This window comes from Oncorhynchus gorbuscha, linkage group LG08 (assembly GCF_021184085.1).
Source record: "Oncorhynchus gorbuscha isolate QuinsamMale2020 ecotype Even-year linkage group LG08, OgorEven_v1.0, whole genome shotgun sequence".
NCBI classification, from domain to species: domain Eukaryota; kingdom Metazoa; phylum Chordata; class Actinopteri; order Salmoniformes; family Salmonidae; genus Oncorhynchus; species Oncorhynchus gorbuscha.
The window spans coordinates 59,947,883-59,964,804 of record NC_060180.1 but is presented as its reverse complement, the minus strand read 5'-3'; the positions used below and the strand labels follow the sequence as shown (position 1 = coordinate 59,964,804).

Genomic DNA, 16,922 nt, shown 5'->3' with positions numbered 1-16,922 from the left:
CCTTGCGTGCGCTGCAGGATTTTAATCCATGACGGCGTAGTGTGTTACTAATGGTTCTCTTTGAGACTGTGGTCCCAGCTCTCTTCTGGTCATTGACCAGGTCCTGCTGTGTAGTTCTGGGCTGATCCCTCACCTTCCTCATAATCATTGATGCCCCACGAGGTGAGATCTTGCATGGAGCCCCAGACCGAGGGTGATAGACCGTCATCTTGAACTTCTTCCATTTTCTAATAATTGTGCCAACGGTTGTTGCCTTCTAACCAAGCTGCTTGCCTATTGTCCTGTGGCCCATCCCAGCCTTGTGCAGGTCTACAATTTTATCCCTGATGTCCTTACACAGCTCTCTGGTCTTGGCCATTGTGGAGAGGTTGGAGTCTGTTTGATTGAGTGTGTGGACAGGTGTCTTTTATACAGGTAACGAGTTCAAACAGGTGCAGTTATTACAGGTAATGAGTTGAGAACAGGAGGGCTTCTTAAAGAAAAACTAACAGGTCTGTGAGAGCTGGAATTCTTACTGGTTGGTTGGTGATCAAATACTTATGTCATGCAATAAAATGCAAATTAATTACTTACAAATCATACAATGTGATTTTCTGGATTTTTGTTTTAGATTCCGTCTCTCACAGTTGAAGTGTACCTATGATTAAAAAAATACAGACCTCTACATGCTTTGTAAGTAGGAAAACCTGCTAAATCGGCAGAGTATCAAATTCTCCCCACTGTATGTCCTCAGAGATGAGATTAGATAATGCATTAGAGGGAAGATAACTGTGTACAATCCCTTTGATAAGGCAACCTGATCAAAAAAGCCTTGTTTGTATGTGTGTCTGAGACTGTATGAACGCACATATGCGTCTCAGCCAGTCTATGTATTACTCCAGCTCCTCTGCTCTGTGATTGAAGCCCCGGCGCTGTCTCTGTTTTTCGGTGGTTCCGGGGATTAAGCCTCAACGCTGTGCAAAGCCTGACCGCTCGCTGCGCTGGTGAGAAAGGATTCCACTGGTATGCAACGGATCAGCTAGCCAGACGCCTGAGACCCCATGCGACAGGGATCTAGCCCACATTACACTGGGCTAGGCTAGAATGGTCATATAGTTCCCTAAGCCTTTATGTTTTACTACCAACCGAAGCACCACCACTCAGGGCATAGGCCGAACTAGTCATAGCATAGGACTAACTCACTGGCGACATATTCATACACTACTGTTAAAACACCATATAAACAAAGTGTAACATTCAGAGAGCTACACCACAGGAACTGATATTTCACTAACTAAAGCCCCAAATAACTCCCAATACCACCAAGAAATACCATTCAGCACTGATAAACGATCAAATAACTCAAAAGAACAATGAACTGTAACAATCCACAGTATTGAGGCTTTGCTGAGACGCATATGTGCAGAGTTTACGTAGCTTCGTTGGTATGTCTAATTGTAAAGTTTTCATCCACTCACTGTTCATGTAAAATAAATTTATTCATTTACATTCCCTCTCTTACAATCCCTCTCTTGTATTCATTTACATTCCCTCTCTTACAATCCCTCTCTTGTATTCATTTACATTCCCTCTCTTGTATTCATTTACATTCCCTCTCTTGTATTCATTTACATTCCCTCTCTTGTATTCATTTACATTCCCTCTCTTGTATTCATTTACATTCCCTCTCTTGTATTCATTTACATTCCCTCTCTTGTATTCATTTACATTCCCTCTCTTGTATTCATTTACATTCCCTCTCTTGTATTCATTTACATTCCCTCTCTTGTATTCATTTACATTCCCTCTCTTGTATTCATTTACATTCCCTCTCTTGTATTCATTTACATTCTTGTATTCCCTCTCTTGTATTCATTTACATTCCCTCTCTTGTATTCATTTACATTCTTGTATTCCTCTCTTGTATTCATTTACATTCCCTCTCTTGTATTCATTTACATTCCCTCTCTTGTATTCATTTACATTCCCTCTCTTGTATTCATTTACATTCCCTCTCTTGTATTCATTTACATTCCCTCTCTTGTATTCATTTACATTCCCTCTCTTGTATTCATTTACATTTACATTCCCTCTCTTGTATTATTCATTCCCTCTCTTTATTCATTTACATTCCCTCTCTTGTATTCATTTACATTCCCTCTCTTGTATTCATTTACATTCTTGTATTCATTTACATTGTATTCATTTACATTCCCTCTCTTGTATTCATTTACATTCCCTCTCTTGTATTCATTTACATTCCCTCTCTTGTATTCATTTACAATCCTCACATAAATGCCATCCAGTCTGAAATGCAAATGAGCATATTCCAGTATACATCCAAATTTGCAGATGAATATATTAATTAAAACAAATGAGTCAACAAAGTGAGTCATTTGCATAAATTACACACCACATTACTAAGGGATAGATTCCTTCATTGCAATCAATTAGCACACTGGAACGTTCCATGATTGCAATTCCATATGGAAACAAACATTCCCGGCGTGTGCGTTTGACTGTGTGTGTGTGTGTGTGTGTGTGTGTGTGTGTGTGTGTGTGTGTGTGTGTGTGTGTGTGTGTGTGTGTGTGTGTGTGTGTGTGTGTGTGTGTGTGTGTGTGTGTGTGTGTGTGTGTGTGTGTGTGTGTGTGTGTGTGTGTGTGTGTGTGTGTGACTGTGTGTGTGTGTTTGACTGTGTGTGTGTGTTTGACTGTGTGTGTGTGTGTGTGTGTGTGTGTGTGTGTGTGTGTGTGTGTGTGTGTGTGTGTGTGTGTGTGTGTGTGTGTGTGTGTGTGTGTGTGTGTGTGTGTGTGTGTGTGTGTTTGACTGTGTGTGTGTGTTTGACTGTGTGTGTGTGTTTGACTGTGTGTGTGTGTGTGTGTGTGTGTGTGTGTGTGTGTGTGTGTGTGTGTGTGTGTGTGTGTGTGTGTGTGTGTGTGTGTGTGTGTGTGTGTGTGTGTGTGTGTGTGTGTGTGTGTGTGTGTGTGTGTGTGTGTGTGTGCCAGTGGCTTGTATTCATGGATGCCAACGGAAGCCAGGCTTCCCCAAAATAATTACCAAGAAAAAAAAAATCATTTAGCTTTCGTCACTCTGTTTCATAATTTTCCTTCAATTCGGAAAAGGCTATATGTCTCTCACTAGAGAAAGTATCTGAGCGAGCAAAACAGCACCCCTCTCACTATGTAGCCCATCTATCTGATTCTGTCTGGTCAAAAAGAGTATGACATTGTTGCTGCCCGAAGCATTGAATGCAAGGGAGACCAGCAAGCATTTGGCCTCCCTTGATAATAAAAAATTATAATAATAGCCAATCAGCGAGGAGCTAAACTGAGTGAGCTCAGGCCTGGCGCACTCAAAAAAAGTGTCAAGGGTATTTGGTATTTTATTAGGATCCCCATTAGCTGTTGTAAAAGTAGCAGTTACTCTTCCTGGGGTCCACACAAAACATGACATAATACAGAACATTAATAGACAAGAACAGCTCAAGGATAGAACTACATTCATTTAAAAACTGCACATGTAGCGTACATATCAATACATACACACAAACTGTCTAGGTCAAATAGGAGAGAGGCGTTGTGCTGTGAGGTGTTTCTTTATCTGTTTTTAAAAACAGGTTTGCTGTTCATTTGAGCAACATGACATGGAAGGGAGTTCCATACAATAATGGCTCTATATAATACTGTACACTTTGTTCTGTATTTGGGGACTGTGAAAAGACCCCTGGTGGTATGTCTGGTGGGGTAAGTGTGTGTCAGATCTGTGTGTAAGTTGACTATGCAATGTTTAGAATGTTCAACACGTTAATGTTTCTTATAAAAAGAAGAGGTAATGCAGTCAAGAAAGCCAGTTTGGATTTGGCTTCACACCAATCACATCACACCAAAAGTCAAACAAAATTCACATAAAAAAGTTTAATTGAGCATCTCGTTGTGTTGTTGTCCTCTGGTGCTATAAATCGATAAGTCGTGCTATAAATTCACAGACAACACAAAGATTCCTTGATGCCCTTCCAGACTCCCTCTGCCTACCCAAGGACGCCAGAGGACAAAAATCCGTTAACCACCTAACTGAGGATCTCAACTTAACCTTGCGCAATACCCTAGATGCAGTTGCACCCCTAAAAACTAAAAAAATGTCTCATAAGAAACTAGCTCCCTGGTACACAGAAAATACCCGAGCTCTGAAGCAAGCTTCCAGAAAATTGGAACGGAAATGGCGCCACACCAAACTGGAAGTCTTCCGACTAGCTTGGAAGGACGGTACCGTGCAGTACCGAAGAGCCCTTACTGCTGCTCGATCGTCCTATTTTTCTAACTTAATTGAGGAAAATAAGAACAATCCGAAATTCCTTTTTGATACTGTGGCAAAGCTAACTAAAAAGCAGCATTCCCCAAGAGAGGATGACTTGCACTTTAGCAGTGATAAATTCATGAACTTCTTTGAGGAAAAGATTATGATTATTAGAAAGCAAATTATGGACTCCTCTTTAAACCTGCGTATTCCTCCAAACCTCAGTTGTCCTGAGTCTGCACAACTCTGCCAGGACCTAGGATCAAGAGAGACGCTCAAGTGTTTTAGTACTATATCTCTTGACACAATGATGAAAATAATCATGGCCTCTAAACCTTCAAGCTGTATACTGGACCCTATTCCAACTAAACTACTGAAAGAGCTGCTTCCTGTGCTTGGCCCTCCTATGTTGAACATAATAAACGGCTCTCTATCCACTGGATGTGTACCAAACTCACTAAAAGTGGCAGTAATAAAGCCTCTCTTGAAAAAGCCAAACCTTGACCCAGAAAATATAAAAACTATCGGCCTATATCGAATCTTCCATTCCTCTCAAAGATTTTAGAGAAGGCTGTTGCGCAGCAACTCACTGCCTTCCTGAAGACAAACAATGTATACGAAATGCTTCAGTCTGGTTTTAGACCCCATCATAGCACTGAGACGGCACTTGTGAAGGTGGTAAATGACATTTTGATGGCATCGGACCGAGGCTCTGCATCTGTCCTCGTGCTCCCAGACCTTAGTGCTGCTTTTGATACCATCGATCACCACATTCTTTTGGAGAGATTGGAAACCCAAATTGGTCTACACGGACATGTTCTGGCCTGGTTTAGGTCTTATCTGTCGGAAAGATATCAGTTTGTCTCTGTGAATGGTTTGTCCTCTGACAAATCAACTGTACATTTCGGTGTTCCTCAAGGTTCTGTTTTAGGACCACTATTGTTTTCACTATATATTTTACCTCTTGGGGATGTTATTCGAAAACATAATGTAAACTTTCACTGCTATGCGGATGACACACAGCTGTACATTTCAATGAAACATGGTGAAGCCCCAAAATTGCCCTCGCTAGAAGCATGTGTTTCAGACATAAGGAAGTGGATGGCTGCAAACTTTCTACTATTAAACTCGGACAAAACAGAGATGCTTGTTCTAGGTCCCAAGAAACAAAGAGATCTTCTGTTGAATCTGACAATTAATCTTAATGGTTGTACAGTCGTCTCAAATAAAACTGTGAAGGACCTCGGCGTTACTCTGGACCCTGATCTCTCTTTTGAAGAACATATCAAGACCATTTCGAGGACAGCTTTTTTCCATCTACGTAACATTGCAAAAATCAGAAACTTTCTGTCCAAAAATGATGCAGAAAAATTAATCCATGCTTTTGTCACTTCTAGGTTAGACTACTGCAATGCTCTATTTTCCGGCTACCCGGATAAAGCACTAAATAAACTTCAGTTAGTGCTAAATACGGCTGCTAGAATCCTGACTAGAACCAAAACATTTGATCATATTACTCCAGTGCTAGCCTCTCTACACTGGCTTCCTGTCAAAGCAAGGGCTGATTTCAAGGTTTTACTGCTAACCTACAAAGCATTACATGGGCTTGCTCCTACCTACCTCTCTGATTTGGTCCTGCCGTACATACCTACACGTACGCTACGGTCACAAGACGCAGGCCTCCTAATTGTCCCTAGAATTTCTAAGCAAACAGCTGGAGGCAGGGCTTTCTCCTATAGAGCTCCATTTTTATGGAACGGTCTGCCTACCCATGTCAGAGACGCAAACTCGGTCTCAACCTTTAAGTCTTTACTGAAGACTCATCTCTTCAGTGGGTCATATGATTGAGTGTAGTCTGGCCCAGGAGTGGGAAGGTGAACGGAAAGGCTCTGGAGCAACGAACCGCCCTTGCTGTCTCTGCCTGGCCGGTTCCCCTCTTTTCACTGGGATTCTTTGCCTCTAACCCTGTTACGGGGGCTGAGTCACTGGCTTGCTGGGGCTCTCTCGTGCCGTCCCTGGGGGGGTGCGTCACCTGGGTGGGTTGATTCACTGTTGTGGTCGGCCTGTCTGGGTCCCCCTTTGGGTTGTACCGTGTCGGAGATCTTTGTGGGCTATACTCGGCCTTGTCTCAGGATGGTAAGTTGGTGGTTGAAGATTTCCCTCTAGTGGTGTGGGGGCTGTGCTTTGGCAAAGTGGGTGGGGTTATATCCTTCCTGTTTGGCCCTGTCCGGGGTGTCCTCGGATGGGGCCACAGTGTCTCCTGACCCCTCCTGTCTCAGCCTCCAGTATTTATGCTGCAGTAGTTTATGTGTCGGGGGCTAGGGTCAGTTTGTTTATCTGGAGTACTTCTCCTGTCCTATTCAGGTGTCCTGTGTGAATCTAAGTGTGCGTTCTCTAATTCTCTCCTTCTCTCTTTCTTTCTCTCTCTCGGAGGACCTGAGCCCTAGGACCATGCCCCAGGACTACCTGACATGATGACTCCTTGCTGTCCCCAGTCCACCTGGCCATGCTGCTGCTCCAGTTTCAACTGGCCTGGGCCCTAGGACCATGTCCCAGGACTACCTGACATGAGGACTCCTTGCTGTCCCCAGTCCACCTGGCCATGCTCCTGCTCCAGTTTCAACTGTTCTGCCTTACTATTATTCAACCATGCTGGTCATTTATGAACATTTGAACATCTTGGCCACGTTCTGTTATAATCTCCACCCGGCACAGCCAGAAGAGGACTGGCCACCCCACATATGCTCTCTCTAATTCTCTCTTTCTTTCTCTCTCTCGGAGGACCTGAGCCCTAGGACCGTGCCCCAGGACTACCTGACATGATGGCTCCTTGCTGTCCCCAGTCCACCTGACTGTGCTGCTGCTCCAGTTTCAACTGTTCTGCCTTATTATTATTTGACCATGCTGGTCATTTATGAACATTTGAACATCTTGGTCATGTTCTGTTATAATCTCTACCCGGCACAGCCAGAAGAGGACTGGCCACCCCACATAGCCCGGTTCCTCTCTAGGTTTCTTCCTAGGGTTTGGCCTTTCTAGGGAGTTTTTTCTAGCCACCGTGCTTTTACACCTGCATTGTTTGCTGTTTGGGGTTTTAGGCTGGGTTTCTGTACAGCACTTTGAGATATCAGCTGATGTACGAAGGGCTATATAAATAAATTTGATTTGATTTGATTTTGGTGGCTAGCTATCTAGCTAAAATGTACCCTTTCCTAAATTAGCCAAGGATGGAGACAGGGATTTGGACTTGTGGTTTTCCTTAATTCCCTGTATTGGTAAATGATTATAATGGCGATCCAACCGATCCAACCATAAATTCATACATTGTGCCCCTTGTCTGAGAGGATGGAAATTCAATACGGAGGTAGATGTAGTAGGCTAATGTTGACTAGCTGGCTCACTGTTGCCTAGGGAAGGAAGTTAGGCTAGCAGCAATAATATTATCCAGGTAGCCTAGGACAACAAAAACTAAAAGCTTGTACTGTATGACTGTCATAGACCGTTTCGGCAACATGACAGAGAGGAGGGATTGGTGAGTCAACATGTTTGTTCTACTTGCAATCACACACACACATATATCAGTGGTATGGACAGCCACATCATATTTAGCGTATGTTGACTGGACTAAATTGTTGTTGGTATATTATAGTTGCCACTGTATTAGACTAAGCAGAGGTGATTTGATGATGTTGAAATGGTGCTGGAATAGTGGAGGCAGTTCCTGTTTTCTTTGCGGTAACTCTCTGTGGCTCTAAATCTATAGTTGTTTAGTAGTTCGAAAATGTGAGAAACATTACCTTGCTTGACCCTGCTGTAGGTCTTGTAACTGTTTGTTACATGCAATATGTTGTGTGGACTTCACCAGACAGATGTTGCTCTCCAGTTTTGTGATGAAACAGGTGTGGTTGAATTTAATGTTGTCATTGCTGATGAAAATGACAAGCAAACACACAGACACACACCCTCGGGGTTCCCCTTGTCATAGAAAGAGAGGAAGATGTGCCTGAAGCGTTCGTTTTTATCACCACTAAGCAGGACACTGATGGAGGACTGAGAACCTCTCTTTCTCATGGGGTGAGGGCCCAGCATGCATTGCGTGGGGCCTGGCCACCCTTTGTGGCAGTTAAAAGCTTGTTTTCCGCCTGTTAGGACGGCCCCGTCGCCGCGTACCGAACCCCCCATGGATGCTGATGACTGTGTAATCGGCCATAATTGTCTTTTCAGATTTCATTTGTGTCATCTTCCGCTCTCACACACCCTCCGTCTTTTATTGTCTCATGTCTATTCATATGCTAGCGGTCCATATTCAAATGAGAAGAGACTTTTTGCTAAACTGAAATGATTTAGTATCGTGTATTGTTGACAAACATCCGGTTTCGAGTTTGTCACCTGTTTGACTACCTCGTTGAACATGAAGAGATTGACTGTTGAGATGCTACTGAAAGGCTTAAGACATGCCGTTGAAATGTTGCGGATATTTTGATAAACATCTGTAGAACCTCTGAGAAAATATACCTTCTGAATGTTATCTAGAACCAACCGCTAAACAGGAATTTTCCATTCCAATGGTATAAAACCTGTACTAAATGTCTTATTGAAACTATGGAATCCACGTGTTGCAGAGCGGAACATAGGCAAGCTCTTCTATGTGCGCTGCTAGCAAAATGTCAGTCTCTTTGGATAATATAGTCTGCTGCTCAATGTGATAAATGATTATTCTATTAGCTACAGTCGGGACTGAACAGTGAACTGACCTGTGGTGAAAGACCATTGCTGATGCTGGGGTTGACTGAGTTGGAGTGGCCGGACGGAGGCACGAAGCTTTCCGAGTAGCCGGAGAAGCCATGGCGTCCAGAAGACAGGCAGTAGGCAGAACTACCGTCCTGGGCCCCCGTTGAGGAGCTGAGCCCACCCTGGTGCACTGAGGTGGGGGCGAGGGGCTGAGGCCTGAGGACCGTACTGGGCTGCTCTGACACTGCAAGGAGAGAGTGATGGAGAGAGAGAAAGAGATTGAGTGTGTGTGAGAGAGAGAGAGAGAGAGAGAGAGAGAGAGAGAGAGAGAGAGAGAGAGAGAGAGAGAGAGAGAGAGAGAGAGACAGAGAGAGAGAGAGAGAGAGAGAGAGACAGAGAGAGAGAGAGAGAGAGAGAGAGAGAGAGAGAGAGAGAGAGACAGAGAGAGAGAGAGAGAGAGAGAGAGAGAGAGAGAGAGAGAGAGAGAGAGAGAGAGAGAGAGAGAGAGAGAGAGAGAGAGAGAGAGAGAGAGAGAGAGAGAGAGAGAGAGAGAGAGAGAGAGAGAGAGAGAGAGAGACAGAGAGAGACAGAGAGACAGAGAGAGAGAGAGAGAGACAGAGAGAGAGAGAGAGAGAGAGAGAGAGAGAGAGAGAGAGAGAGAGAGAGAGAGAGAGAGAGAGAGAGAGAGAGAGAGAGAGAGAGAGAGAGAGAGAGAGAGAAAGGAGGAATGGATTAATGCTAGGCTATTGATTTTCAGTCAAATACATCATGTCATGGCCTGTTCTTTCTGCTACTGCACGGCAAGCGGTAGTGATGCACCAAGACTGGAACCAACAGGACCCTGAACAGCCATAAGAGTGCTAAATAGTTAACCAAGTAGCTGCTCGGGCTATCTGCATTGGCCCTTTTTGCACTAACTCTTTTGTCTCATCACAAACTGCTGTTACTGTTTATTATCTATCCTGTTGCCTAGTCACTTTATCCCTACCTATATGTACATATCTACCTTAATTACCTCGTACCCCTGCACATCGACTCGTACTGGTACCCTGTGTATATAACCAAGTTATTGTTATTCATTGTGCATTTATTATCTCTGCATTGTTGGGAAGGGCCCGTAAGTAAGTATTTCACTTTTAGTCTACACCTTTTGTTTACGAAGCATGTGACAAATAACATTTCCACTACAAGACCATGGTACTTGCCTACGGAGCAGCAAGAGAGTAATATGTAGATGCACTATTGTAAAGTGGCTGTTCCACTGGATGTCATAAGGTGAATGCACCAATTTGTAAGTCGCTCTGGATAAGAGCGTCTGCTAAATGACTTAAATGTAAATGTAAATGTAAGAGGAACTGACCCTCCCTACCTTCAGGCTATGCTCAAACTCTACACCCCAACCCGAGCACTCTGTTCTGCCACCTCCGGTCTCTTGGCCCTCCCACCCCTACTTGAATGCACTAACTGTACGTGCTGCTCTGGACAAGAGTTCCTGCTAAATTACTCAAATGTAAATGTGATTTGTAGATGAGCTTTGGTGTGCACGTATAAAACAAGATCAGAGAGAGAAATAGAAGGTGAAGTTGTGCTCACTTTGTGATATGGAGGTGGGAGGGTAGGGGCTGTCTGACAGCTGATAGGGCTGCAAACTCGACATGGCCGAAGGTGGGAAACCGCCAGGGATCAGGTGATTAAATGCCATCAGCTGATTGGCTCCTGCCTGTTTTCTCCACCTGGCTCTCCTGTTGCTGAACCACACCTAATAAAAATAAAATAAAAGATGTGAGAATGAATTATTGTGAAAAATAGAAAATCTGTGTGTGTGTGTATGGGAATGCTAACGTGTATTCATTGTGTGTGTATTTAAACACTTCTATGTGTGTGTGTGTGTGTGTGTGTGTGTGTGTGTGTGTGTGTGTGTGTGTGTGTGTGTGTGTGTGTGTGTGTGTGTGTGTGTGTGTGTGTGTGTGTGTGTGTGTGTGTGTGTGTGTGTGTGTGTGTGTGTGTGTGTGTGTGTGTGTATGGGAATGCTAACGTGTATTCATTGTGTGTGTATTTAAACACTTCTATGTGTGTGTGTGTGTGTGTGTGTGTGTGTGTGTGTGTGTGTGTGTGTGTGTGTGTGTGTGTGTGTGTGTGTGTGTGTGTGTGTGTGTGTGTGTGTGTGTGTGTGTGTGTGTGTGTGTGTGTGTGTGTGTGTGTGTGTGTGCAAGTGTGACTCTGGATAAGAGCGTCTGCTAAATGACTTAAATGTAAATGTAAATGTAATGAATAGGCATGCCTATGTAAGAGTATTCATTGTGTGTGTGTGTGTGTCCGTGCACATACAGTATGTGTATGCATATCGTGTGTGTGTGTGTGTGTGTGTGTGTGTGTGTGTGTGTGTGTGTGTGTGTGTGTGTGTGTGTGTGTGTGTGTGTGTGTGTGTGTGTGTGTGTGTGTGTGTGTGTGTGTGTGTGTGTGTGTGTGTGTGTGTGTGTGTGTGTACAGCTGACTCATGACTGATGTCTCGTGACTGATGTCTGGAGGGGTTGAATGGGACTGTGGACAAAGACCTCCATAATGTGTATGTGTATTCCTGCCTATGTGTGTATGTTGGTCTTCACTAACCTGTACTCTGGCCTCTGTGAGTTTGGCCCGCTGAGCTAGCTCTTCTCTGGTGTATATATCTGGGTAGTGCGTTCGTTCAAAGGCTCTCTCCAGCTCCTCCAGCTGCTCGGCTGAAAAGGTGGTCCTACTGCGACGCTGTTTCCTCTTCAGTGGCAGGCCTGGCTCCGAGTCCACATCCGAACCCTCATCTGAGTGGCTGGCTGCAAACATGCAACACATAATGGTTATTCTGATTGGCCGTTTGGAAAAACTAAATGAGGAAGGCTGTTATTTTTTTATGGAAGAATGGAACAACAAAATGCCAGAAGACTTGGATTGTAAAGTAAACGCTTACACCTTTATTAGAGAGACACACAGAAGCAAAAGGTGTCAGAGATTTGGTATAAATCCTGCAATGTAATGTAATGACTAAGGCCCAGAGTTTTCCTGAGCAGCTCCTGTGGTCAGGGAATAACATATCTAGTTCTCCCCCAACTATGACTAGGAGCTTATGGCTTTCACAGGGAGAGATCACTTTAAATATATCCTGAACACCCCTTTTTAACTCCCCACAGGCACCAGTGGATCATAAGGTGATCAAAAGAGCCCAGTGAGACCAGTAGTCTGTTTAAACACGGATTAAAGGAGTCGTATCCCTGTAGGGAAAAGTAGGATATCCCCTAGGCCTCTAGTCTCATTCATGCTGGGCGCACTGTGGAGATAGCATTCTATAGAGGAAGACAAGCAGGGAAAGAGGCGCCTATCACCAGGCAGGTGCTGCCTAATCTGCCAACATAAGTGACAGGGGTGCCATTTTGGATGAAACATTTATCCCAGATTGTGGTTTTAATCTGTTTGCTCAGTTAAGGGCTGCTGGACAGAGGGACAGAATAATATACAGAGTGAGAGAGACAGAGGGAGACAGAGGGAGACAGAGAGACAGAGAGACAGAGAGACAGAAAGAGAGACAGAGAGAGAGACAGAGAGAGAGAGAAAGAGAGAGAGAGACAGAGGGACAGAAGAATTTACAGACAGACAGACAGACAGACAGACAGACAGACAGACAGACAGACAGACAGACAGACAGACAGACAGACAGACAGACAGACAGACAGACAGACAGACAGACAGACAGACAGACAGACAGACAGACAGACAGACAGACAGACAGACAGACAGACAGACAGACAGACAGACAGACAGACAGACAGACAGACAGACAGACAGACAGACAGACAGACAGACAGACAGACAGAGACAGACAGACAGACAGACAGACAGACTGAGAGGGCCTTTAAGGCCTAATTCAGCAGAAGAGAGGTGAATGAAGGCTTGAGGCTGAGAGACTGAACAACTAAAGCAGCACATGGGGGAGGCTAGCCGTCTATTAAATAATGATTAGGCTCCTCAAACTAGCGTGACAGCCACCCATTGTTTGCCATTACGTGTATGCAATGCCCTCGCCACACACACAAAATGTATACACACACTCACACCCACACATGCATCTGCTGTGTCTAGGACCTCTGATTTCACGCATTGCTTTTTCTCTATAACAATGTTTCCAACGCAGATGGCTACAGATAGAAAGGGTTCAACTCCACTCCCTTGAGCTCCTTGCCTGAGACCATCTAATCATGAAGTCAGACAGAAGATGGGACAGAGCTCTGTGAGCCACAAGTCTGTGCTCCTAGGCAAATAAAGTTATGTTCTGGTGATAGTATTTCCCAAATCAATTCCTCTCATTGAGGCATCAGAGAGGAGGAAAGAGAGAGAGAAGTGGAGAGAGAATGGTTAATGGAGGTAACCTCTCCTCTTCTTTCCCCTCCTCTCTTCTCCCATCCCCTCCTCCTCTCCTTTCCCCTCCTCCTCGCCTCACCTCGCCTCTCCTTTCCTTTCCTTTCCTTTCCCCTCCTCCTTTCCTCTCCTTTCCCCTCCTCCTTTCCTCTCCTCTCCTCTCCTCTCTCCTCCCTCTCTCCTTTCCTCTCCAGATTTGGAGGTTTAATTAAAAAGAGAGCCAGGCAGGCATGCGAGTTGGGCTCCCGTCTCTCCAGTCCCCTCAGCACCAGCCCCTGGAGCCGAGCAGGAAATGCTTGTGCTGGTTGCCAGTGAAAGCCCGTCCAGGCATTACACGGGGATTTTAGCTCGGGGAATTCTTCTCCGGCTCTGGAACACCAAAATCAAGATTCCAACACCGAGAAGAGCTCTTTAATAGAGTCGGACCAGGGGTACCGGACAGAGCATTGAGAGCAGAGAGACTCATGGGAGAGTTGTTGGACGTAAAGTGCAAATACCTATCAGGGCAGAGAGTTTTCAGCCGTGATTTCGAATACTGGTCTGGCTTGGACGTTTGTGGTACTTTGGCAGCAATGGTGAGGAGATGCTTGGAACACAGCATGAAGCCTCACTTAAAACTGAAAAAAGTATAGTGAAGGATTTTTTTCAGCCATGAATTTTACATTTACAACTTATAAACTACAAACTAGTATTTTGGATACTACCCTCTAATCTCAAATTCTGCCCCAAAAGCCACTGGACTTGTTAGTCAAATCATTCACAAAACAAGAAACGGATTAATCAAGAGATAAACAAGAATAAGACTAAACAAACTTCACAGTCATTACCATTTAAAGGAGAGAAGAGAGAGATAGAAAAGAAGGAGAGAGAGAGTGCTAGAGCTGAAAATGAGAGACTCAACGACAGAGTGAGAGTTCATGAAGCACCCCAGCAGCACTGTATCATGTTAGTTGCAGGGTGGGGGTGGAGCATTCCACTTTTACTCACTTTCTCTCTCTCTTTTTCTTCGCTCCCTGTTTTTATTATTAGTAACTGCCACGGAAACTCTACATCACGGCCACTCCGTTAATGGCAAATGACAGTGTTACTTTTGTCATCCTCCTGACTTTTTTTTTTCACTCTTTCTCTCTCTTTGGGAGTGATGTGGCCTGGGTTCCTTTGTATGGCAGAGGGGAGAGGCCTGGCAGGGCTCTATTGGGTCAATTTCCACGCTCCATCTGTAGGATTCATCAGGGCTGCCCAGGCCCGCATTCAGGGCCCTGTCACCTGCCCGGCAGGGGAGTGGGGGGCTGGGGGAGCTGAGGGAGTCGAGGGGGGGGGCACAAAGAGGGCCAGAGAGGGGCCATTGGGGGCTGTGGAGGGGCACAGCAGGGGAGCGCCCACCTTCCACCTAAACCCAGAGGGGCATGGTGATTGGAGGAGGGATGGGGGTTTGGGGGGGGTTGAGAGAGGGGGTAAATGAGAGGGGAGCTAAATGCACCTGGAGAAAAGTGTATGTGGGCAGGAGGTTAGGGGTGCTATAGAGGGAACCACGATAGCAGAACAGGAGGGAGATAAATTGGGGATGCTCTCTACTCCCTTGCTCTGTGCCGTTCATTCTTAAAACTGTCCCTTACATCACGTCCATTTCCATCAATTCACTCCCCTGTTTCTCATTACTCATGCTCTCTATATACCCCCCCCCCCTCGCCACAACAGCTTTTGAGTATGAGAAGACCAACCACGTTCCGACGTCGCGGAGGATCGGGACGCAGGAACCCGGAGCAACAGTGTTCCCACACATTCTCGTCAGCAAACAGGAGAAGAGGATAGTAAACACACAAAGGGAGGCCTCGACCTCCTCATTTCAACACCCAAATCAAATGTTACGCTGGAGCTAAAGCACCAGGGTGCTGAGAATACAAAATACTCAACAGTTTGGCTGTGTCTCTGACCACAATGGGAAGATAGATTATTATCCCTGAGGGGGGAAATTGGTTTTGCTGTTGAATTACCCAGTAAAATAGACATTTAAACAAAGCAGGACAAGGCCAGTAGATAAAGGATACATTGCATAAGGATGGCAGAGTGCCACAGTAAGAATAGACAGAGAGATAGATTTAAATAGGTAGTTTGTGTTAGACAGTGCGTGTCTCTTAAACTATTACAGACATTCATGTGCTGTTCACACAGAAACCAGCTCTAACACATGCACGCACAAACACACGCAAGCACACACACACCGACTTGGGAACACACTTTTTTTTTTAAAGCACACATACACAAACCTGAGCTAAACTAATGCTTTATGGATCCAGGGAGCAGACAGGCAGGGCACACACACACACACACACACAGATGTGAACTGTCAAGCTGTCTCTGTCCATTAAGATCACCTGCAGTAGAACTGTATTTAACAATAGAGGAAAACCTCCACACAGACCAGATCTCCAATAGGGACGGGCTTTGTTGACTGTGTAGAGTACAGTGGGCAAGACAAGAGACGCCCTGGCAAGCATTCAACTCTCCACCCTACTCTGACATGTCAATATGAGGAGAGACATCACTCACACACATAGTGACTGATACACACAGAGAGAGAGTGTGCAATACACATACACACACACACACTAAAATACAACCTGTGCACTCTCTGCTTTTGCAATCTCAGCATAAAGACGTAGAAAGAGAAAGAAAGCGAGAGAGAGAGAGAGAGAGAGAGAGAGAGAGAGAGAGAGAGAGAGAGAGAGAGAGAGAGAGAGAGAGAGAGAGAGAGAGAGAGAGAGAGAGAGAGAGAGAGATAGAAGAAGAGAGAAAGGGTTTAGAGAGAGGGCCATATGGGGTTGTTTATGACGAGAACGGTCGTAGGGGCGGGCAGCCCATCCTCTAGGGGTTCTTACTATAGAGGGTAATTGAGCTGCTGACATGTGTTCCTCTGCACCCAAAACAAAAGGCAGAAGAGACAAATAAACTAGCTATTTGCCCAGGGAAGTAGATCTGGCCCTTTCAGAGAGTAGGACTCACTGGCCTACTCACTGAATAAAACAGTACATCATCGCCATGGAGGCGTGACAGGGAAATGCTAGGGCCAGACCCAGCAGATGCACACGGGGCATAATGGTTAACTGAGAGCTTTTGACCCCAGCTGGAGTTAACAGTGTGGGGAGAAAGAAGGGAGGATGGGCAGAAAGAGCGGAGTGGGGCCTGGCTCTCACTTGACTTTCTAAGGAGCCCCCAGGAGTCTGTGCCAGCTGCCTGGGAATGAGGAAGGGAGGTAGGAGGGATAGAGAGATGGAGAGATGGCGAGAGAGACAGAGAGAGACAAAGAGACAAAGAGACAAGAGACAGAGAGAGAGAGAGAGAGACAAAGAGACAGAGAGAGAGAGAGAGAGAGAGAGAGAGAGAGAGAGAGAGAGAGAGAGAGAGAGAGAGAGAGAGAGAGAGAGAGAGAGAGAGAGAGAGAGAGAGAGAGAGAGAGAGAGAGAGAGAGAGAGAGAGAGAGAGAGAGAGAAAGGGGAAGACAATGGTAGACAGGGAGATATGGGAAAGCTGT

The 16,922-nt window shown here is 45.2% G+C and overlaps 1 protein-coding gene across 2 annotated transcripts in view; it reads right to left on the bottom strand.

Moving 5' to 3' along the window:
- Positions 1–16,922, bottom strand: part of LOC124041927 (paired box protein Pax-3-like) — a 45,036-nt gene that overhangs the window by 16,804 nt on the left and 11,310 nt on the right. For both annotated transcript variants that reach the window (XM_046360107.1, XM_046360108.1), the window contains exons 5-7: positions 11,615–11,814; positions 10,598–10,763; positions 9,028–9,248 (exon numbers count right to left, since the gene is read on the bottom strand). In XM_046360107.1, the coding sequence (XP_046216063.1) occupies positions 9,028–9,248; positions 10,598–10,763; positions 11,615–11,814 (587 nt within the window). The remainder of the gene's footprint in view (positions 1–9,027; positions 9,249–10,597; positions 10,764–11,614; positions 11,815–16,922) is intronic.